Source organism: Equus quagga, chromosome 10 (assembly GCF_021613505.1).
Source record: "Equus quagga isolate Etosha38 chromosome 10, UCLA_HA_Equagga_1.0, whole genome shotgun sequence".
Classification (NCBI taxonomy): Eukaryota; Metazoa; Chordata; class Mammalia; order Perissodactyla; family Equidae; genus Equus; species Equus quagga.
The window spans coordinates 42,179,484-42,202,308 of record NC_060276.1 but is presented as its reverse complement, the minus strand read 5'-3'; the positions used below and the strand labels follow the sequence as shown (position 1 = coordinate 42,202,308).

Sequence of the window (22,825 nt, the reverse complement as noted above, 5' to 3'; positions counted from 1 at the left end):
ATGCAAGATGTCTGTCAGTAGCTTTAGATAAATCAGAATCGATCATGCCATTAAAAAATAACAACAAAAAAATATCATCCTTGAAATTTTTCTGTGAGTAAAAGACTTTTCTTTTGAGGTATAATTCACAGACCATAAAATTCACCCTTTTAAAGTGTAAATTCAGGTTTTGTGTTTCTTTTTCCTCCTTTTTTCTCCCAAAGCCCCTCGGGTACATAGTTGCGTATTTTTAGTTGTAGGTCCTTCTAGTTGTGGCATGTGGGATGCCACCTCAGCATGGCTTGATGAACGGTGCCATGTCCGCACCCAGGATTCGAACTGGCGAAACCCTGGGCTGCCGAAGCAGAACGTGCAAACTTAACCACTCGGCCACGGGGCCGGCCCTAGGTTTTGTGTTTTTTTAGCATATTCACAGCATTGTGTAACCATCACCACTCTCTTAATTCCCAAACATTTTCATCAGCTCAAAAAGAAACCCTGTATGCATCCTTCCTTTTAAATAGAAATATTAGAGCCAAAGAATTATGCTTTATAATTTATATTAGAAATTAAGGTACATTTTTGTTTTGAACTATGTTTTATAATGATGATAAGACATATCAAATATTACTCACTGTTTTTTATTGTCTTCAATATAAAGTGAGATTTTTAGGACCAAGAGTGAAAAATAGTAAGGGAACAATTGGGATACTAAAAGGTAGTTTAATTTAGAGTTTGTCTGCTTTCCAGGGAGTGCTGTAAGCACTCAGATATTGAAGTGCATGATTCCAGCAACTCTAATATCAGAAGATTCTGTGGTTAAGGCGGTCTCCTGGCTTTGTGTTGGCAGATGTTCTGGTAACACCAAGGTAATCTTTTTAAACACTTTGATTATAAGTCCTTCAGAACCACTTAAGGGCTGGCAAGGAAGAGCCACTTATGGAGTAATGGCAGTGGCCTTTTGTGCAAAGCCTGTAGTTTTAGAGCAATATAGCTTGATGCAAGAACTCTGTTCAAACAGAAATTTTTACTGAGAAATAAAACCTATTATCCTATTTTGTGCTAGAGGCTTCTAAAACAGCCCTGAGGGGGAAATTAAACTCTTCTGTGCCAGTTATATTTCTCTAAAGATAAGCGTTTTGTCTCTCGATAGGTACTTTTTTATCGTTGGCTGGTTGCAATGTTTGACTTCATCGATCACAAGGAGCAAATTAACTTGCTGTATGGCTTCTTTTTTGCTTCATTGCAGGATGATGCACTGGTAAGTAAAAATTGGACGGTATCACGCATCGATCAAATGTTACGTGCTTGTATATTGACGTAACGTATGTGCTTCAAAGTGCCACACAATGTGTTTCTCCTTACTTATTTTAAAATATATCAAACATAGAAAAGTTTAAAGAATAACACAACAAACACCGTTGCATCTGTCTCTCAGTTTAACAAATATGAAATTTTACCATAGTTGCTTTATATCTTCTTTTAAGGAAATAAAATGTTACAGATAGAATTGATCCACGTTGGAGTCTCTGCTGATCTAGAGCAGCGATTGCCATCTTTTCCCTTTTAAACCACTTCAGCAGGGTCCTTTGGGTCACTTATTCTACATTTTCTTGATTAACACTGCAAAAACCTCATCAGAATTAATGAGAGGGAGAGGATTGCTTTTTGCTTTTCTTGAGATGCCAGTGGACTGATTTTGATTAACTAGTATAATTATTCCCATTGAAAACATTAATAACTCTAAGAAATCAATCCATCCACCTGGAAGATTTTCAAGGACCATCAGTAGTTCACAGACCATGTGAACCATTCATCTAACCAAATTCCTCTTGCCTTTGGGCAGGGAATTCCTTCACTGATTTCACTTTTAAAAATTGACGTTTCTAATCTGTTTGTTGCATTGTACTAGGCACTGTAGAAGATTCAAAGCTATATGAGAGTTTCTGTATTCCAGGGACTTAGAATCCAGTTGGGCATTAAGAAAGCACTTAAAGTTAAATAACAACTCAAGTTAAATTATCAAAGACAATATATGATAATGTGAGGATAATAATTGCTGTGATATTTCCAGGAAGGAAGAGAGCACTGTAAACCAGAGTGATTAGAAAAAGCATCATAAAGGATGTGGGCATTGACCTGGGTCTTGAGGATTGAATAGGATTTGAGATTTGGTAAAAGGAAATGATGTTTGAAATGATAGGAATATTTCAAGCAGAGTTGCAAGGTGTGTAAATTGTGTTTCAGGAGACTTTGATCAGACTGTCTTCATTACTTGTGGTTTCAGGTGGTGGTGGGTGGTGAGGTGGAAAAAGTTGGGTGAGGAAAGATGGTGGAGTTCTTTGAATGTGATGCTAAGGAATTTGAACCTTATCTTCTATCCAGTTGGGAAATCAGTCAAAAATTTTGGGCAGAATGTGTTGAAAGCAGGATTGTAGGAAGTTGTATCTGGTAGTGCCAAACACTGAATTAGGAGAGAGGCTTGAGTCAGGATGATTAGTTAGCAGACTAACAGAATAATCCTGGTATAACATGATCAAGTCCTAGACTAGCAATTCTCAAATATGGTCTGTGGATGGACCCCTGAGGCTCCCTGAGACCTGTTCAGGAGGTCTGAGCGGTCAAGATTATTTTCATAGCAATATCAAGATGTCTGCTATTTTCACTGTGTTGGCATTTGCACTGATGATGCTGAAGCAATGGTGGATAAAACTGCTGGTGCCTTAGCATGAATCAGGGTAGTGGGGCCAAACTGTGTTATTGGTCATTGTATTCTTCACTGCAGTAAAAAAACAGAAATGCTGGTTTCACTTAAGAGTGTCCCAAATGGGGGCTGGCCCCGTGGCTGAGTGGTTAAGTTCACACGCTCCACTTTGGTGGCCTAGGGTCTTGCTGGTTCAGATCCTGGGCGCGGACATCACACCGCTCATCAGGCCATGCTAAGGCAGTGTCCCACATGCCACAACTAGAAGGACCCACAACTAAAAATACATAACTATGTACCAGGGGGCTTTGGGGAGAAGAAATAAAAAAAAAAGATTGGCAACAGATGTTAGCTCAGCTGCCAATCTTTAAAAAATTTCTACCTTTGAGAGTCTTTAATATTGTATGTGATGAAATGGGAAGTACACATCAAGTCCTCCTGCATCCGAAAGTACAATAGTTGTTCTGAGGAAAAGCACTTGTGTGATTGAGTTGCGAGCTAAACTAGCTGCTTTTTATGTGGAATCCTATTATTACTTGAAAGAATGACATATAAACTATGGTTATTCAGACTTTGGTATTTGGCAGATGTTTTCTTGAAAGTAAACAAAGTGAGCCTATCATTTCAAAGAAAACAACTGGCAATATCTGTTGCCAATGATAAAATTTGAGCTTTCGAGCAAAACTTACAAGTTTGGAAAATTTTTAGCTGCCACTGTGAGCCTGACAGCTTCTCAATACTTATAGACTTTTCTGATGAGATTGGCAGAATGTGATTTTTAAATATTGTGTAATGAAATCTCTCAATATTTGGAAGCTCAGTATCACTCAGTGAACCAATATTTTCCAGATGACCAAGTATGATGTTATAAAATTATGCCTGGGTGAAAGATCCATTCAGAGTGCAGATACATCAGTGAATTTTAATGGAACACAGTGCAGAGTTTATTGATAAGATCTCGGATTCCACATTGCAGCTAACCCTTAAGAGACTACCACTTACCAAGTTTGGGTATAGTCTCAAAGAGTCACATCCACAGTTTTCTGAAAAGTTTAATTTTTCTTCCCTTTTCCAACTGTGTATCTGTGTGAGACTGGATTTTCTTCATGTCCTTTAATCAAAACAACATCTCTTAACAGATTTAATGCAAAAGCAGATAATCTAACTATATTCTAACGTCAAATGTTAAAGAAGTTTGTAGAAATGTAAAGCTATGTCACTCTAGTCATTTTTTTTGGTTTGGAAAATATAGCTGTTATTCGTAAAATATGTCATTTGTTAGCATATAATGGGTTTCTTGTTATTATTACTTATTTTTTATTTTTTGGTGAGGAAGATTAACCCTGAGCTGACATCTGTTGCCAATCTTCTTCTTTTTTTGCTTGAAGAAGATTAGCCTTGAACTAACATCTGTGGCAGGTTTCCTCTACTTTGTATGTGGAATGCCTCCACAGTGTGGCTGATGAGTGGAGTAGGTCCACGCCTGGGATCCAAACCTGCGAATTCAGGCCACTGAAGCCGAGTGCGTGGAACTTTTAACCACTTGGCCATGGGGCTGGCCCCGGGTTTATTATTTTTTTAATGAATTAATAAACATTTTAAAATTTCTCAGGTTTAATTTCCAATATGGTGAATAGCAATAGATCTAATCCAGATAAACAAAAGCTCTTTGGAGTCCTCTAATTTTTAAGAATGTAAAGGATCCTGAGACCAAAAAGTTTGAGAAGCGCTGTCCTAGACTAAGAGGGTGATAAGGAGAAGGAAAAATTGAAAGGACACATTTTAGGGGGAGTTGTAAAGGAAGACTTGACATGACTGGTACCTAAATTGAATTAAAGGAAGGGTCAAGAGATGAAGATCTGAGTTTGTAAGTCAGCATGACTCAGAACCGTGGTACCTTTGACAATAAAAGGGAATTTGTGAAAAGGAGATGGTTCTGGAAGGAATATAATATATTTGGATTTACATGTACAGAGTTGAGGTTACAAGACGATCTGTAGAAATTCACTCAGTGAACATTTATCAACTACATACTATGCTGGCCATTGAACCGGTATTGGAAATACAAATATGAATAAGACATAATAGTGAATTTATGTGAGGCTTATATGCCAGGCACTAGGTGCTTTATATATGCAGTATTTCATCAACTCTAAGATGCTATCAGTTGTAAGATACATCGTTATCTTATGAATCGTTACAAAAGAGTGCTGCCATTAAAACTCATATGACATTGATTACAGGATTAGTCCTGTTTTCAGAGATGTTAAAATGTAAATAAAGGAAGTGTTAGACCGTGTAAAGTATTTGTTTTTCTGTTGCTGGGGGGGGTCTGAAAGTTCTTTTTATTCTTACATCAGTATTCTAAAAAAGACATTTATTGAGCACCTACTATGTTCTGTACTTGTGCTCTCCAATACTGTAGCCATTAACCTCCTGTGACTAGTGAGCACTAGAAATGTGACTAGGCCAAACTGAAATGTGCTGTAAGTGTAAAGTACATACCAGATAAAATGTGTTTTTAACCCATTTAAACCTTTTACAATCTTACGAGGTATACACTTTTATCACCATTTTAGAGATGAAGAATCTGAGGCACAGAGAAGTCAAATAATTATGCAGGGTCACATGACTGGAACCAGGATTTATGGGAAATTATATCATTCCCATTTTAGGAATAAGATAACTGAGGCATGGAAAAGTTAAGTAACTTTGCTAAAGTAAGCTACCTAATAAGAGGTCGAGCCTTGAGGATCTTTATATGTGTAGTAGGGGAAAAGATAAGTACAGTGTGATAAATCGTATGATAATATCCAGAAGGTTCTATGGGGGTATAGAGGAGAGGTATCAAGGCATATTATTTTGGGATCAGGGTTAAAGTTATAGGAATTTTTCAATAGGAAGAGTGATACCTCTCCTGACAATAAGCAAAAAGGATGGGTGCTGATGCTAATAAGTTTGTGGCTTAGTAAGGGACACAATTGAGGGAATTCCTGCCCAGTGGTCTTGGTGGTTTTTCTTTTTCAATTTTTCGCTTAAGTAGGATGCAAGGTCTTCTGCTGAGAGTGAGGAGGGAAAGACAGAATATTATGTTTGAGGAGAGAGTATAAATTTTGAAATAGTTCCTGATGGAAATGGGAATGGGAGCTGATTAGAGACACAGAAGTTTTGGAGGCCCAGATGAAGTTAGAGAGCATGAGTTTGTGATGTTATTAATATACAAGGGTAGGTGATTTCTCCAAGGTCAGGCAAGGAGGCAAGGAAGTAATTGAGCTAATGGACCAGGAGATCTAGAGAGAAAAGGGAAGAAGGTAAAGACAGAAGAGGGCAGATTGAGAGCACATGCAGTAGAGTTTCAGGATGCCCTGGTGACATTTAAGTCATGTATTGGGATTAAAAGGTGGAATGATAGGAAGTTGTAGCATTGGAATTTACGATTTCAGGAGGGGGATGGTTCAATGTGATGATAAGGTTCAGAGTGACCAGAGGGTGAGTTGTTGAAGTAGAGTGAGGGAATGAAGGTTATTGGAATTGAAATTTTCTGTATTTTTATGCATTTGTTGTGATCACTGCTCATCTGTCAAATTACTGAGTGAGATAAGTTGAAAATCTCCCACTATGAAGGCAGATTTGTCAGTTTTTTCTTAAAGTTCTGTCAATTTTTGCTTCGTATTTTTTGAGTGTAATATTAGGTGTATACGTGATTATAGTTTTCCTATCGTCCTGGTGAATCAAACCTTTTATCATGGAGTCAGTCTTTGTTATTAGAAATGCTGTTTGTTTTGGTCTATTTTGTCTAATATTGACATTGCTACCCTGGCTTTATTTTGGCTAGTAGTTGCTTGGTATATTTTCATCTTTGTTTTTTTTAATCTTTTTTTGCCTTGATGTCTTACATGCCTCTTTTAAGTAGCATGTAATTGGACTTTATTTTTACTTCCAGGTTGATGGGCATTTGCTTTCATCTGGAGAATTAGTTTACCTTTGTAGTAATTACTGATATAGTAGAAATAAACTCAAGTATCTTATTTTGAGGTTTCTAAATGATCTACTTTTTTCTGATTCTTTCCCTCTATCCCTCTTATTTTGGATTGATTGTGATTTTCCCCCACTCTTATTTGGAAGTTACACATTCTGTGTGTGTTCTTTTAGGTGTTATCGTACCTATTTTAACATTCATATATAACGTAAAATGTAAAACAATGTCACTTTTCTTACTATTTTTCTTTCATTGGAAAATAGTTATTTTTCATAAAATATGTCATTTATGTTAGCATGTAATGGGCTTTTTATTTATTTATTTATTTATTTTTGAGGAAGATTAGCCCTGAGCTAACTGCTGCCAATTCTCCTCTTTTTGCCGAGGAGGACTGGCCCTGAGCGAACATCCGTGTCATCTTCCTCTAGTTCTGCTGTTGTAGTGAGAAAGCAGCTATAGACAATACATAAATGAATGAATGTGGCTGTGTTCTAATAAACTTGGTTTACAAGAACAGGCGGACTGTAGTTTGCTGACCCCTGATCTAGAATAAAATCTCAAAAAGTGGACACTCAAAATGAAATGGTATAAGGGCACCAATCATTCAGTAATTTAAGTAACAAATTTATTGTGTGTGCTATTTGCCAAACTGAGGGCTAAATGGTTAATTAAATTATGGTCTGTCCGCTCACAGAATATTAAGATCATAGAAAGTGATCATTTTGAAGACCAAACATGGGAAAATGCTTTTAAGTGGAAAAACAGGATAAAAATTTTAAGTTTGTATCTTAATAAATGTGGACTACTGTAAGGAATACATGGATTTTTCTTAGGTAGAAGGATGTTTTTCTGTTTTTTCAAATTGTCTGCAGTGTTTTTATATTCCAAAAATAACATTTAAAATGGCATAATGAAATGCCAATTAAAACCATCATTTTTTTAATCACTACTATGTAGTATGAAAAAGAGAAGCTTTGTAAAACTGTTGTTCACTGAAGTCTTGAAGTCTTTTTACTTAATCAGTATAAGACTGATATTTGAGGAAAATGTGTTGCTGCTGTTCAAGATATATTGTCATTTCTCTTTTTTTTATTTTTATATTTTAACAGTGCCCTTATGTCTGCCATTTGTTATATTTACTTACCAAAAAAGAGAATGGTGAGTATTTTGATTCCAGTTGTAGGACGTTCACTCTGTGGCATTAGCATTTGTGTTAGCCTTTATAAAGTTAACTATTAGCATTAGTTCTGTGACAGGATTTTGTGGGGATTGCTTTTTGGTAGTTTTATCTAAGGGCATCTGCTTAATGGCTTAACTGAACAGGGTGTTTATATTCTTGATGCATTGTAAGAAGAAGCTATGTGAACCACATGGTTCCTTTTTATTCTGAACCACATACATAGTACCTCTTTCCTCTACCTTTTCTAGTCAAACCATTTCGTGTGAGAAAACTGCTTGATCTTCAGGCCAAAATGGTGAGTACTGAAAAGACCTAAAACTGGCCAGTGTACTCTGTGCTAGGCTTTGGTGGTATAAAATCAAATGAGTCATTATCTTCAAGGAACTTATTGTCTGGGAAGCTCAGTCAACAAAGGAAAAAATTAGAATCAGACTCGGGTCAAGGAGGAGTGGTGATGCTTGTGAGGAATTTTAAGGGATGAATCGGATTTAACTAGGCCAAGAAGGAAGAGAAGGGCACTCGGGGAGAGGGAACAGCATGAGCAAAGACATGTAGATGTCAATTAGCAAAAATTGTTCAGGGAACTTGGTTGGTATGGCTGGAAAATAAGTGCCAGGGAGTAGTCAAAAATGACTATTAAAGTGACCAGTTTTTTTTATGGATATGATGTAGGAAAACATTCTTTTCTGAATACTTAAACTTCAGTATATTCCCTGACCATTATCTCTTGTCCTTAACAGCTCTCTTGCATTGTTACTTCCACTCTGCCTGCCAGGTGACAGAAGTCTGTGAGGCTTTGGGTATAAAACCGTAGGAAGTTGTAGCACTGTGCCTAGCTGCTGAGCCTGCATAACCTACCTGAGGGCACTCACATTTCAGGAAAAACACAAACACGTGCACATTTGTGCTTTTCCAGTGTGAGGCTTCCTGTTAGCACAGTTCGATGACTGATCTTGTTTTATAGCTTCCTGTTTTGGTTTTATGGCTGCCATATCTTCTCTTAGCTCTTATGAGGATATTAATGATAATGTTTTTGTCTAAATTGAGTTTTATTTCACGTTAACAGAAATTGTGAAAAAGATCTACATTTTTCCATGTTAATGGCAAAACATTTCAACAGAATAAGAAACTTCTCACCATAAATAATGTAAATCTTGCTGATTTATATTAACTGAAACAACAGTGTATGTTCAAGTGAAAAGAAAAGATTTAGTACATGATCCTCTACAAATTTTAAACCTAGACATTAAATGTATGGCTTCATTATTAACATTCTATATAGTACATTAAGATGCATTCATAAAATTGTTTTGATTAGCTGGATTTTGATGAATTTGGTCAAGTCCAATGGTATCAAACCAAGAAGACATAGCCATGCTCACATGTAACTGAACCTGTGTAATGATAACAGTCGTAATCAAGACATGTGAGTGAATTTATTGGATCTGTGAATTTCTAATACCCTGTACAGGCAGGTATCCCCTCTACCTTGCCCCATAACTCCTGATCCGTGGAAGGAAACAAAACATAGAAATTGTCTTGCTGGTAGCGAGCATGAATGGTGGGAAGTAGAGCAGGCGTGTTATCTGACATGCGCAGGCCCTGTTGAGAGCAATCTTTGGAACAGGAAGGAGGAGTTGGGTCTCGTCCTAAGGGTTGGTGAAGATGGTTTCTGGGATTGTCCCTCCACCAGCATGAGCCTGTGTGACTCAGACTGTGATTTTTGTTTTTTCTGTTCCCAGCTTTGTCTCTGTTTCCTCAGAGTTCCATTCTTTAGTTTGTTTGGCCTTTCATGGTAGAGGCTTTTCTCAAATGCTTGGCAAACCTTGTTTGTTCATATTTAATAGTAAAGCACTAAAATGGTGATTGGAGACTTGTGTGTGTGAGCAGGACTTGTTCATTGAGAGATCTTGATGTTTCACTGCAGAGCCTCCCAGAGGACTGTGTTACTTTTCCCAGAGAGAAATTCTCCTGTTTCCCACCTGGGAGTTGTATTAGTCAGGCTTCTCGAGAGAAACAGAACCAATAGGATGTGTGTATATATGTAGAAAGATTTATTATAAGGAATGGCTCACATGATTATGGAGGCTAACAAGCCTAAAATCTGCAGGGTAGGCCACCAAGCTGGAGACTCAGGAGAGCTGATGTTCCAGTTTGAGTCCGAAGGCAGTCTGCTGTAGAACCAGGAAGAGCCAGCGTTGTAGATGAAGTCTGAAGGCAGTCTGCTGGAGAATTCTCTCTTATTTGGGGGAGGCTGGTCTTTTTGTTCTGTATAGGCCTTCAACTGTTTGAATGAGGCCCACCTACATTATGGAAGGCAATCTGCTTTACTCAAAGTCCAACAATTTAAATGTTAATCTCATGCAAAACACTCTCACAGAAACACCCAGAATAATGTTTGACCAAATATCTAGGCACCCCGTGGCCTAGCCAAGTTGACACATATAATTAACTGTCACAGGGGTATAAACCTGGCGACCAGCACTCTGGGACATAAGCCGTGGAAAAGGGATGGAGAAAGATCCTGGTACCCTTTCTCAACTGTGCCTGCTGTCTGAGTCCAGCTTCATCTTCAGAGAGTAGAACCTTGATGTTTGCCAATGAGTGAAGGAATTTGGAGTTCTAACTGCTTCCTGCGTAGGCTTTCAACAATCCTCCTGTTTTCTGTTCCTCCTGGACCTCCACTTTTCAGAGATATCTGGTTCCTTAAATTCCTGAGCCTCTCTGGGAATTCTCAAGCATGAATCTGCTGCTTTTGAGGCTTTTTCTGTTGTTGCGCTAGGGTTCATTTTCTATGTTCTGCTAAGTTGGTTACTATTTGTTGATCTTCATTCTAGGTTCCAAAATCTTGTTGAGATCTCTCATTTGCTTTGTCTCCTCACTTGTTCTCTTTGAACTTGTGCTTCATGCCTTTTTCATTCCTTTACTTTTTAGTGGAGCTTTGGGAGGACCCAGAGTTAAACAGATATGTTCAATATGCCATGTTTAAGTGAAAGTTTCCTTAAAAAAAAGAGAATAGAGACTTTTTTTTTAATGAGGAAGATTATCCCTGAGCTAACATCTGTGCCAGTCTTCCTCTTTTTGCTTGAGGAAGATTGTCCCTGAGCTAACATCTGTGCCAGTCTTCCTCTATTTTGTATGTGGGATGCTGCCACAGCGTGGCTTGATGAGTGGTGTGCAGGTCCATGCCCAGGATCCGAACCTGCAAACCCTGGGGCTGCTGAAGTGATGCTGTGAACTTAGCTACTACACCACTGGGCTGGCCCCAAGAATGTTAACTTTTTAACAACAAAGATAGATTTGGTTAACTAGACAATAAGTTCTAAAGGTCTCTCCACTACTAAATATTTGCTCTACCAAAAAACATTCTGACTCAAAGAAAACACTCTGATACTAATTGATAGTGAATACAGAGATCAGAAGATGTTTCAGCATAGATAAACTGGATCATTTTGATTTTTTTAATAACAAATTTAATTTCAAGAAGCTATTATAAAATAGGAATACTGTATTTCTTAGCCCCAGTTTCTGCCTTCCTTATTTTGTGTACAGTATTTGATTCAACAAAATTGTAATATGATAAAACAATTTGGTTACTTCCTTGGAATTCATTTTAGTGGTGTGCTTTCTCTGAATAGCCAGATATCTCAAACAGGTATCCAGCAGTAATAACTTCTGTAGTTGTGAAACTAATGTTTTTGTTAAGATTTGTTTCATTTATATCAAGTTGCTTGACTACCACATACCAGTTGTTAGATTTCCCAGTTAGTTTTCCAGGAATTTTGATGAGAAGGTATTACTAATTCCTTTGCTCTGTTTTCTTGGCTTCCCTATTCATCCTCTCATCTTGCTGTCCAAATCAAGAATGAGTAAACTTTGAGTCCTGAGTATGCTGCCAGTGAGAGTAAGCCATGCTAGCAGGTATAACTGGTAAGCCTAAGGCATGGGCAGAGAAGGAGATAAAATAGGAAGAGAAGAAGAGAAAATAGAAGGAAGAAGTAAAATAGGGGAAAAAGTCATAAAAGAGAAGACCACAGTTGGGTGAGGGTTGTTTTATGAGAGTTGATTTAAATGTCTGGTTATTCATTCCTTGATTTTCTGAAGCATCTTCCTATAGGTGTATGACATAGTAAAATTAGGGTCTGAATACGTGTTTAATATGTTTATTTTCTCATTACGTTTTTTTTCTTACTGGCCACAGAATTGAAAATTGAAAACTATTTTATTTCAGGGAATGCAGCCTCATCTCCAGGCTTTGTTGTCACTATATAAGTTCTTTGCTCCTGCTTTGATTTCTGTGTCTTTGCCTGTAAGGAGGAAGGTAAGGAATTAAGGAGCTATAACTCATATTGAGATTGAAATATGTTATTTTGATTAAATTAATTTACAGATTTGGACTAAAATGTTTACAGCATACTGTTTTAATATCTAATGTTGTGGCACTGTTTGGGGGAATTTTTTTTAGGGATTGGCACTTTGTTTTGATTCCATTTGATGTATTTAATAGTTTCTTGGTCAGAAAAAAAAACTTCCAATGGAATTGCATCAGTGTAAAATATTTCATAATTAATATACTTTTAATTAATGAAGAGTTTCAGATTTTATGTTGCTCCAACTTATGGGTACTTACTCTCATGTACTTTACATCCAAATTTATAGATCTATTTCAAAAATTCAGAGAATCTGTGGAAGACAGCTCTACTTGCTGTGAGGCAAAGGAATCAGAGACCGTCTCCAGAACCTTTAAAGCTGATGTTAGGTCCAGCTAATGCCCGTCCTGTAAAAAGAGTAAGTATCTAAAACCCCAAATGACTTGCGTGGACTTCTTTTGTTAAATCCAACCAATAACCATTCAGATGTTGGAAAAGATTATAGATACTTGAATACATTTTTAATTACTCAGGATTCTATGCAAACCACATTCAGACTCCATTATTGTACCACCTTAACAACTGCTTTTACATTTATAATTTGTAGTCTCTTTAGTCCATTGATAGACTTTTTTATTGTCTTTCTTCTTTAGAAATGGAATTCTCACTCAGTTATACCAGTGCTAAATTCTAGTAGCTGCAGTAAAGAATGTGGAAAAAAAGGGATGAGTCTCTCTGATTATCTCAGTAGCAATGGATCATTTCCACTAGAACAGCTTAAAAGCTTCCCTCAACTGTTACAGAACATCCATTGCTTAGAGGTATGTGACTGGACCATGTGCTTATTTGCATTTTCCATTTGATCTTCATGGCCTTTATTTTATATATTTCCTATCTGATGATTTCCTTGTTGCTCTGACCTACTTTTCAAATCCTTATGGTTAATCACTTGTGCTGTCTTTGCAGCTGCCTTCTCAGATGGGTGCCGTGCTGAACAACTCTCTGCTACTTCACTATATTAACTGTGTCAAAGATGAGTCCGTCTTACTGAGGCTCTATCACTGGTTGAGTCAAACACTACAAGAAGGTAAAAATTGATACTTAAAAGTGTTGGATGAATGGGGAAGGTATGAGATAGTTTACAAATGCGTTTCTTTTATAAGGGTGCCAAATTCTATACAAGAATAGCCTTCATATGCTGTGGTTGTTTCTCTGATAATCATATATTCAGAGCCTGAATGCTTCTATTGTTATAATTTTAAGGGGCAGTGAGAAGGGAGGTGTGCTGTTAAGGAAACACTGCTAAATGGCCACCAAAACTCACCCATTGATGACTGTCACACTCCAAGGCCTATTCATATTTGTATGTCCAGAAACTTGCCGTTAAGCCCCCAGAATCATCAGATTACTGCTAACCAAACTCAGAGGAGACAATTGTATAAGCCAAAATGTCAACTTATTATTTTGTAATGGAAGTAATGCTTTCTGGTGACCAAAATGTTCATGTCAGCTAACTAGATTATCTCCTCTCTGCTATCAGTATATATGGGAGCCAAATTAGTCATTAGAAGATTTCTTAATTACAGAATTGGAGGAAAGGGCAGTGAGGGAGCTTTTCATCCAGGCCATAGTAAATCTCGATCATTTCATTCCTCCAACGGGATCGATTTCTCCAGAGATATTATTCTCTTTGCCAGCTTGATTCTTTCCTGGATAAGCAATTCCTGACTCTTCAAGTGTTTAAAGTCGGTTCAGGCTAACTCTCCTACTCAGAGCCTTTCTTTAGATAGGATATGATACAGTTTATTAGATTTCCACTTACTAAAGTCCTTCCACTCTTAGATTACCCCCAGCTCAATTGAAGTTTAGAACATTCTCAAACTTTCAATTCATCCATTTATAGTCTCTTGGATTACTATGTGACATAAAGCTAATCACATGATACAGTCGGCCCTCCGTATCTGTGGGTTCTGCATCTGCAGATTCAACCAACCAACAATTGTGTAATGTTTACGGTCCATGGTTGGTTGAATCGCTGATGCCAGGCCGGAGATCCAGAGGGCCGACTAAGGGACTTGAGCATCTGAGGATTTTGATATCCACGGGAGGGTCTTAGAACCAGTTCACTGCAGATACCATGGGACAACTATATGTGAATTTTACCAGATTATTTTTTCCCTATAAGGTTTCTCCCTATATTACCAAGTTTTTGAGGAACATCTGACTATTACCACCACTTACATGTTACCGTCTTCAGTGTGAGTTGGCTAGGCTGTGTAAGAGTGATGGTCTGTTTATATTTGTCATTTATTTGTCGCTTTAGAGTTGTGGTAATTATGTTTTGTGTAGATTTTATTGTGCAACCAGATGCTTATGTTTAATATTTCTGCTCCAGAATGTATTTGGTACAAGGTGGATAATTATGAACATGGAAAAGAATTTACCAACTTCCTGGACACTATCATCAGAGCAGAATGCTTCTTACAAGTAAGATTCCACTTGCTTTGTACGCACTTCACCACTTCTTACTAAAATTTATTTCGATATCTATTGAATACCTTTTCTTTAGCGCTTGACATTTTTTGTAAATAGTATTTGCTCAATTTAAAATTAATTGTAAAAAGAACCGAGTTGAACTGACATTCGTCTGTACTGTTGGATTTGAAGAAAGAATTTGTTAAATTATGCAAATAAGAGAGAAAGGCCTATAATTTAAGAGAACAGACTGAAGATGTAATTGAATGCGTTCAATTAACTGAATTAACCAGTAAGATAAATCTCATGGGGTTACTACCTGTGTTCCTATAATCACATAGTTTTTGAATGTTGAATATATTCCAGCCAATTAATTATTTGGCCTAGGTAACCCTGAGTTGTACTTTAAGCTGCAACTTAGGTAGTAGTACCATCAGGAAGCCTTTACTCAACACCCAGTCTGGATTAGCTGTTTGTTCTATCAGCTCCCCTAACTCTCTGTGTTTACCTGTATCATGACAATTTCAGCATCTGTTTTTCTACACAGTATGAGCTCACAGTGGGTGGGAACCATGTCTAATTTTTCTTCATGTACAGGTGTTGAGCTTGGTAGCTGGTACAAAAGAGATTCTCAATAAATGTTTGTTGGCTATAAATCTTAAGGATTTAGTGTGAAACCATTGATTTGGAAGTTGGATGTGGATGATAGTGGTGAGGATAAAGAAACGAACTTAGGTTGACTTTTTAGGTGTCCTGCTTGGGAGGATGATGGCATTCAGTGAGAAAGGGAATATAGGCAGAGTAGGCTTGGAAAGAAAGAAAAATTTGATTTAAAAGATGCCTATGGGACATCTAAGAGGTCATATCCAGTAGGCAGTCAGATAATGAGTCTAGAGCTCAGGAATGAGATTTGGGCTAGAGATATAGATTTAGGACTCATGACGTAGGTGGTGGTTTTAGCTCTGTTATGGATGAGATTGTCCAGAGAATTCATGTCATGAGAAGAAGGTCTAGGATGGAGTCCTGGTGCTTGCCACTTGAAGGCCCAGGTGTGACAAAGGCCCAGGGTGACAAAGGTAAAAAAGAGAGCCCTGGATCCTCTCTTTAATGGAAACATAAGCAGCCTGGACACTCAGGTTTCTCCAGATGGAGCTGCCCAGAGTTTGGATTTGGTCTGTGGCCTGTAATGAAATTCCAGCCCTATTATAACATTGTATACATTTTGTTGACTGTTCAAGTGACTGCATATACTCCAAAGTAGTACAATTTCATTTATCTTTGAAAATATTCCATAATTTGACTTTTTACCTTTTTCGGTGTTTGAAAACTGTTTTGATAAAGATAGAAATGTATCCCAGTATTAATGTATCAAATATTAATCATCTGATCCTTCTTATGAGGAAGTCTGTCACCTAACCTACAGCTTTTATTATATTGATGACAGAATAAGTAGTCTAAATAAAGCAACTATAGCGCAAAAGAAACTGGTTGTTTAGCGTGGTTATGGACTGAAGAGTTCCATATAAGTGTTTGCTATCGACTTGTGTTACAGGAGGGGTTTTATTCCTGTGAAGCATTCATGTATAAGAGTCTTCCTCTCTGGGATGGCCTCTGTTGTCGGTCACAGTTCCTTCAACTTGTGAGCTGGATTCCTTTTAGTAGCTTCTCTGGTATGTATCATGAAATTTGGAGTCATTTAATCCAATGTAATATTAATTAAAAGGAGCTTGAATAATCTTTTTTTTTTTTTAATTCCTAGAGGTGAAACCACTTCTTTTTGACCATCTAGCACAGCTCTTCTTTACATCAACCATTTATTTCAAGGTAAAAAAAAAAAAACCCTGTCTTACTTAGATTCAATGAGAAGTATTATTCTATAGCCAGTGGTACACGATTCCAAACCCACATTATAGCAATGGTTACCTAACAGGATTCTCTCAGACCTGGACTTGAGGTGCTGCCGTGACTCAAATCAAAGTTAATGCATAGGGGCTGACTCTGTGGCCGAGTGGTTAAGTTTGCACGCTCCGCCGCGGTGGCCCAGGGTTCGGATCCTGGGCGCGGACATGGCACTGCTCGTCAGGCCATGTTGAGGCGATGTCCCACATCACACAACTAGAAGGACCTGCAACTAAGATATACAACTATGTATGGGGGTGGTTTGGGAAATAAAGCAGAAAAAAAAAAAAAGATTGGCAACAGTTGTTAGCCCAGGTGCCAATCCTTAAGAAAAAAAAAGTTAATGCATAGAATTTTCTGTTTTTAAGGTTTTGTCACATACAGTTTTCCTAAACTATTTTCACTTGTAGCAGATGACAAAGTGAATGAACAGGTGGCGAATGAGTATTAATAAAAACAAACCCAGAAATACTTAACTATATTTAGTTTGATCATTGTGGTTGATATTTTTGTAGATACACTTATTCATTTCACAAATATTTATTGAGCACATAGTGTGTACAGACACTCTTTTTGACATTAGGATTACAGTAATACCAAAGCAAACAAAACTCCCTGTGACATTCATGCTATATAATATAGTCATTTTCTGCTAATAAAATGTTCCAATCTTATATGGTATAGTGAAAATGTTACTGTTTTGGGGTGTTCTCCAAAAAGACCACTGTGGCTTCCAGGAGTCCTGCCTGACTGAATTTGAGAGCCACTTTCTTATAGAATGGTTACTTCTGTTCCCAAATAGTGTTCCTTTTATAACTTTTTTTCACCTTAAATCACTGTTGGCCACCTTTACAGAAAAAATACATTGTCCTGGTTAGTGGTTGTCATAATCAAATGGCACTTTATTAACTAGCTATCACACTAACTTGGATTTGAGGTTTATTTATATTTGTAACTTAGTACCAGACTAATATCATTTTTTTTTTTTTAAAGATTTTATTTTTTTCCTTTTTCTCCCCAAAGCCCCCCGGTACATAGTTGTATATTCTTTGTTATGGGTCCTTCTAGTTGTGGCACGTGGGACGCTGCCTCAGCGTGGTTTGATGAGCCAGTGCCATGTCCGCGCCCAGGATTCGAACCAACGAAACACTGGGCCGCCTGCAGCGGAGCTCGCAAACTTAACCACTCTGCCACGGGGCCGGTCCCCAGACTAATATCATTATTCACATGGCAATACACACACTTCTCCCCAGCTGATACATCTTCAGGAACTTCATTTTGCAGCTTTTTGTGGTTCTCTTCCGATCTTCTAATTTGGTTAGTCTTTTGTTTCTTCTCGTGTTCCACCAATCTAGAGAGTTATTTATAAATATTAGGTTGAACCATATGAAATTGCCATTTTTGTAGGTCAGAGATGTTTGACAATTGGCAGTTTCATATGGTCCAACCTAATAAGTATATATACATTTTTACACACATGTGTATTTGCGTTTGAGTGTGGGGGGGTGAGGAGAGGAAGAGATGGAGGAGGGGAACTGGACAGTGAGCTAAGAACAGAACTCAGAGGAATTCTCAGTAGTTAAGTCTCAGCTGAAAAGGAGACTCTATGAGGGAATCTTTTCAAGAGACATGAAAAGAACCAGAAGAACAGCGGTGCCAAGTAAGCAAAGAGAATACAGGTTGTCAAGAAAGAGTGAAGGAATAATGTTGCTGTATATCCCAGGAAGGTCCAGAAAGAAAAGGACCAAGAAAAGTTTCTTTTGAAATTGATAGTAGAGGTTTTGACTCCCTTTGTGGGCAGTTTCAGTGGAGTGTAGGGGTAGAAGCCAGATTGTCAAGTTTGAGGAGTCAGTGAGAAGGGAAGACAAGACAATGAGTATAGACTATGTTTTTATAAAAAGAAGAGGTAGAGAAATCGTTGTCATGGGGCTGGGGGAAGTTGTGGGTTTTTTTTTTTTTTTTTTGACTGCAGAATGAGAGAAACCTGTGCATGTTTGTAGCTAGACTAGAAGGAGCCAGTTGAGAAGAGAGAAAGGTTGAAAATGGAGGAAAGATAGGGGATAATCGATGGTGCAGGATTTGAGAAGAAACATGAAAGTATTGGTTTTAAAACTAGGTAGAGGGATTTGCTTGAATGGATGACGGGGGTTGAGAGGTACAACTTATTCTCTTATAAGGACTTATAGCTAGGTGGATATATAGATATATTTGTAGAGTTGGAAGAAAGGGCGAGACATTGAAATACTTTGTGCCTAAAAATGTTAAATTTCTCAAAATAAGAAGTGCGTTATAGAGGATAGAATTGAGTAGGAGGCTTCAGGAGGGTATTATGTGCTTAGGACAGTCGCTGAGAAAAATGGAAGAGGGAAAGCTGATTGAAGACAAGTAAAAGGCTTATTAAGCTTCAGTAAGGGCCCAGGTGAAGTTGGAGACCACAAATTTTGAGTGGTCTGTATAGTTGTCTGTTTTTCTTCAGCTCAGGTGTGAGAGCAGAGAAAGTGAGTTACGAGATTCAATCAGTTGGAGTTTTGCTGGTTGAATGGAGTGCAAGGGAGTTGTGAATGGTGGGCAGTGTAGTCTAGACTAGATAGGGCGATGAGGCCAGGAGAAGGCTGAAAAGCCTGAAAATAGAGGTTAAAAGGAAAGGAAATCAAGGGATTGAATGTCTCTGAAGTTGAAGAGCAAGAGGAGCTATAGTTGGAGGTGGGGGTGTCAGAATGCTGGAAGAATAGGAAGTCATGACAAAGAAAGGATAGTAGTAGATTTCGGTGGTGGTTCGATTCAGGTTATGACAAAGTCTAGTGTGTGGCTGTGGGAGTGTATAACTAAGGTAGAATGAAGGTGAAGGTTATTTAGTTTGAGGTCAAGAAACTGTGAACGCAAAGTATTGGGTGGATCATCTTCGTGGACACTGACATACTGAGGTGTTGATGGCAGGACATGAGACAGAGTGCTAAGGTCCTCAATGAATGTAGATGAGTTTCAGGGGGTAGACAGCAGAGGTATGAAAGGATAAAAAGTAAAAGCTAGTGTAGTTGGATAGTATAAACATCAAAGGAGAAAGGGTTTTTTACATAAGAAAGGAGGAGTAATAGTTTGGAAACAGTGTTGAAGATAGATAGCTTTTGTGTTGTGTATAAAAAACCAAAGGATAGTCAAATTCATGACAAAAACTGGCTATAGCAAAGTGCAATCTGAAGTGGGGGTCTTTGACCTTAGCCTAACAAATTTAGCTAATGTTAGCAGTAATTTAGCTAATGAGGTTCTGTAGCTCACAAAATATTTTTAAACACAGTGGTCCCTCAATATCTGCAGGGGATTGGTTCCAGAACCCCTGTGGATACCAAAATCCAGTGATGCTCAAGTCCCTTATATAAAATGGCATAGTATTTGCACATAACTAACCTATGCACATCCTCCCGTATACTTTAAATGATCTCTAGATTCCTTGTAATACCTAAAACAATGTAAATAGTTGTTATACTGTATTGTTTAGAGAATAATGACATGAAAAAATGTCTGTACATGTTCAGTACAGATGCAACCATCATAGGCCTTTTGATCTGCAACTGGTTGGATCCGCGGATGTGGAACTCATGGATACGGAGGGCTGACGGTTTTGTAAAACAAGGCAATTTTTTCTGTGACACCTCATTAAAGACCAGATTCATTTGATTTCTTATAGTATCTTTTTCATTAAAGCTGACTCCTGAAAGGGGTGATTAGGCACACGTATGTGGTGATGGATTATAATTAGTATTTTGGTGCTGAACATGATGTAATCTACAAAGAAATTGAAATATAATGATGTACATCTGAAATTTATAGTATTATAAACCAGTGTTACTGCAATAAAAAAAAGCTGACTCCTTTCTTTTTTTTTTTTTGATGAGGAATACTAACTCTAAGCTAACATCTGTTGCCAATCCTCCTCTTTTTGCTGAGGAAGATTGGTCCTGAGCTAACTTCTGTGCCCATCTTCCTCAATTTTATATGTGGGATACCTGCCACAGCATGGCTTGATAAGTGGTGCTAGGTCTGCACCCGGGATCTGAACCTGCAAACCCCAGGCCAAAGCGGATTGTGCAAACTTTAACCACTATGCCACTGGATCGGCCCCAACTCCCTTTTTAAAAGGAGATTCATTTCTTTTTTTTTTTTTGGTGAGGAAGATTGGCCCTGAGCTAACATCTGTTGCCAATCTTCCTCTTTTTTTTCTCCACAAAGCCCCCCAGTACATAGTTGTATGTCCTAGTTATAGGTTCTTCTGGTCCCTCTATGTGTGATGCCACCTCAGCATGGCTTGATGAACGGTGCTAGATCTGCACCCAGGATCTGAACTGGCGAACCCCAGGCTACAAAAGCAGAGTGAGCGAACTTAACCACTCAGCCACAGGGCCAGCCCCAGGAGACTCATTTCTGATTTTGTATTTATCTTCTCACAGAAAGGGCTTATATCCTGTTCTCTTATTAGTAATGGGGAGCTAGGACAGTGCTTACCTCCAGGTGTTGAAGTGGGATATGGAAATATATTCACAGAAAACAGTGTCCTAGTTGGGTGGTGAGGGAGAGCCAGATATGTTTGGTGTAAGAAGACACAGAAAGCATACTTTGACAACTATGAAGGTGTGGGTTTAGATTACCCTGGACTGGAGGTTCTGGAAACTGCAAGTGAAAGATTTGGGAAGGATGGGATCAGTGAAAGGGGGAAAGAAGCACAGAGCAGAATAGAGCACAAGAAAGGATAGGTGACCAAAGGGGCTTCCATTCTGAGTGGTGACTAAGGATACAGTAATGTGACATTTGGTGGAATTAGCCAAAAATGCAGTTGATTTCTGAGGCTTTTAGTAACTAATTATTGCTGTGTTATTGCATACTTTGATTACTCTTTCTAATAAATAATATTTAAAAAAATCTATTGAAGTATTTTTACATTTTCAGTGCTTTTGTTTGTGCCTAGCCAGTTGTGCCTATCAGCAAACAATTTTTTTCACTGAAGAATTTTGAATGGGAAAAACACACAGATCTACTGTAACATTGCTATTTTCATTTTGGCATGTTAATTTTCAAATTTTTATCCATGTTGATTTATATCTCCTATATAATTACAAACATAGTCGGCATAAATTTAAAAATCAGATTACAAAATTAATGTGTAACAATTTCTATATTTCTACATAGTCTTCCTAATATTTTTAAAGTGACTTCATAGTCCATGAACATTATACCATAATTTATTTAATCTTTTCCTTATTATTATTTCTAATTTGTTTCTATTGTAGGAATAGATAATTGTATTGATCAGCTTCATAATCTAGATTTTTTCCTCTTCTTGAACTATTCCCTTAGCATACATTTCCAGGAGTGAGGTTACTGGATGAAAGGAAAAGGCTTGAACATTTTCATGACTTTGATACATACTGCTGTTCCTTTGCCAAAGGGATGTGCGATGCAAGCTCTTTGAAGGAAGATGGATATAGTGGGTGGCTTATTTAAATAACAAGAGTCTGGCAGCCATGGAGAAAGAATTGGGGTTTGGGAGACAAGACTAAAGAAGACCAACTAGGAGGATAAAGTAATCTCAGAGATGTGAGGTCCTGGTCTAGGGTAGTTATAAAGGGATTGGAAGGAAATGGGTAAGTTGGACATTTTTGAAGGGGAAAAAAAATGATAGGATTTGGTGACCGGAAATAAAGCATGAAGAACACAAGATGACCTCAAGATTTCTAGCTTGGGACAGTAAAGGAACCAGGGATATTTTGCCTGGAGGAAAAAAAGACTAAGATTTTCTGGTCCCCTTCAAATGATTGAAGGAGTGTCACATGGAAAGAATAGATTTCTGTGTGGCTGTGGGAGGCAGGATTAGATATGGGGCAGTATCTTATAGGTAGACCAGACTTAAATGGAATAAAGGACCTTAAGAGGTAGTATATTTCCCAACAGGGGAGTAGGGCAGGCAGAGATTTAATGTCTGTCTACTGGGGATATTTATGTAGAGAAGGTTCATATGTAGGGTAGAGCTGTGTTTCTCAACCCTTTTTTTTTTTTTTTAACTAATATCCCCTTCTCATAAACATAAAAATCTCATGCCTTCCTTTAATGTGGGGGCTGGATGGGGTGCAGTAAGTGGGTGGGGAATTAAGGATTTTTGCTTTCTGAATATGACATAGTAATATTGAATACCTTTTCAAATGTTAAATTCCCTGGTTGACGCCAAAATATAAGATTGTTTTAAATGA

At 37.8% G+C, this 22,825-nt stretch overlaps 1 protein-coding gene across 4 annotated transcripts in view; it reads left to right on the top strand.

Moving 5' to 3' along the window:
• Positions 1–22,825, top strand: part of CENPI (centromere protein I) — a 56,666-nt gene that overhangs the window by 10,121 nt on the left and 23,720 nt on the right. For all 4 annotated transcript variants that reach the window (XM_046673359.1, XM_046673360.1, XM_046673362.1 and 1 more), the window contains 11 exons: positions 730–848; positions 1,133–1,240; positions 7,772–7,820; positions 8,091–8,137; positions 12,074–12,163; positions 12,502–12,630; positions 12,866–13,033; positions 13,179–13,299; positions 14,608–14,699; positions 16,240–16,357; positions 16,447–16,511. In XM_046673359.1, the coding sequence (XP_046529315.1) occupies positions 730–848; positions 1,133–1,240; positions 7,772–7,820; positions 8,091–8,137; positions 12,074–12,163; positions 12,502–12,630; positions 12,866–13,033; positions 13,179–13,299; positions 14,608–14,699; positions 16,240–16,357; positions 16,447–16,511 (1,106 nt within the window). The remainder of the gene's footprint in view (positions 1–729; positions 849–1,132; positions 1,241–7,771; positions 7,821–8,090; positions 8,138–12,073; positions 12,164–12,501; positions 12,631–12,865; positions 13,034–13,178; positions 13,300–14,607; positions 14,700–16,239; positions 16,358–16,446; positions 16,512–22,825) is intronic.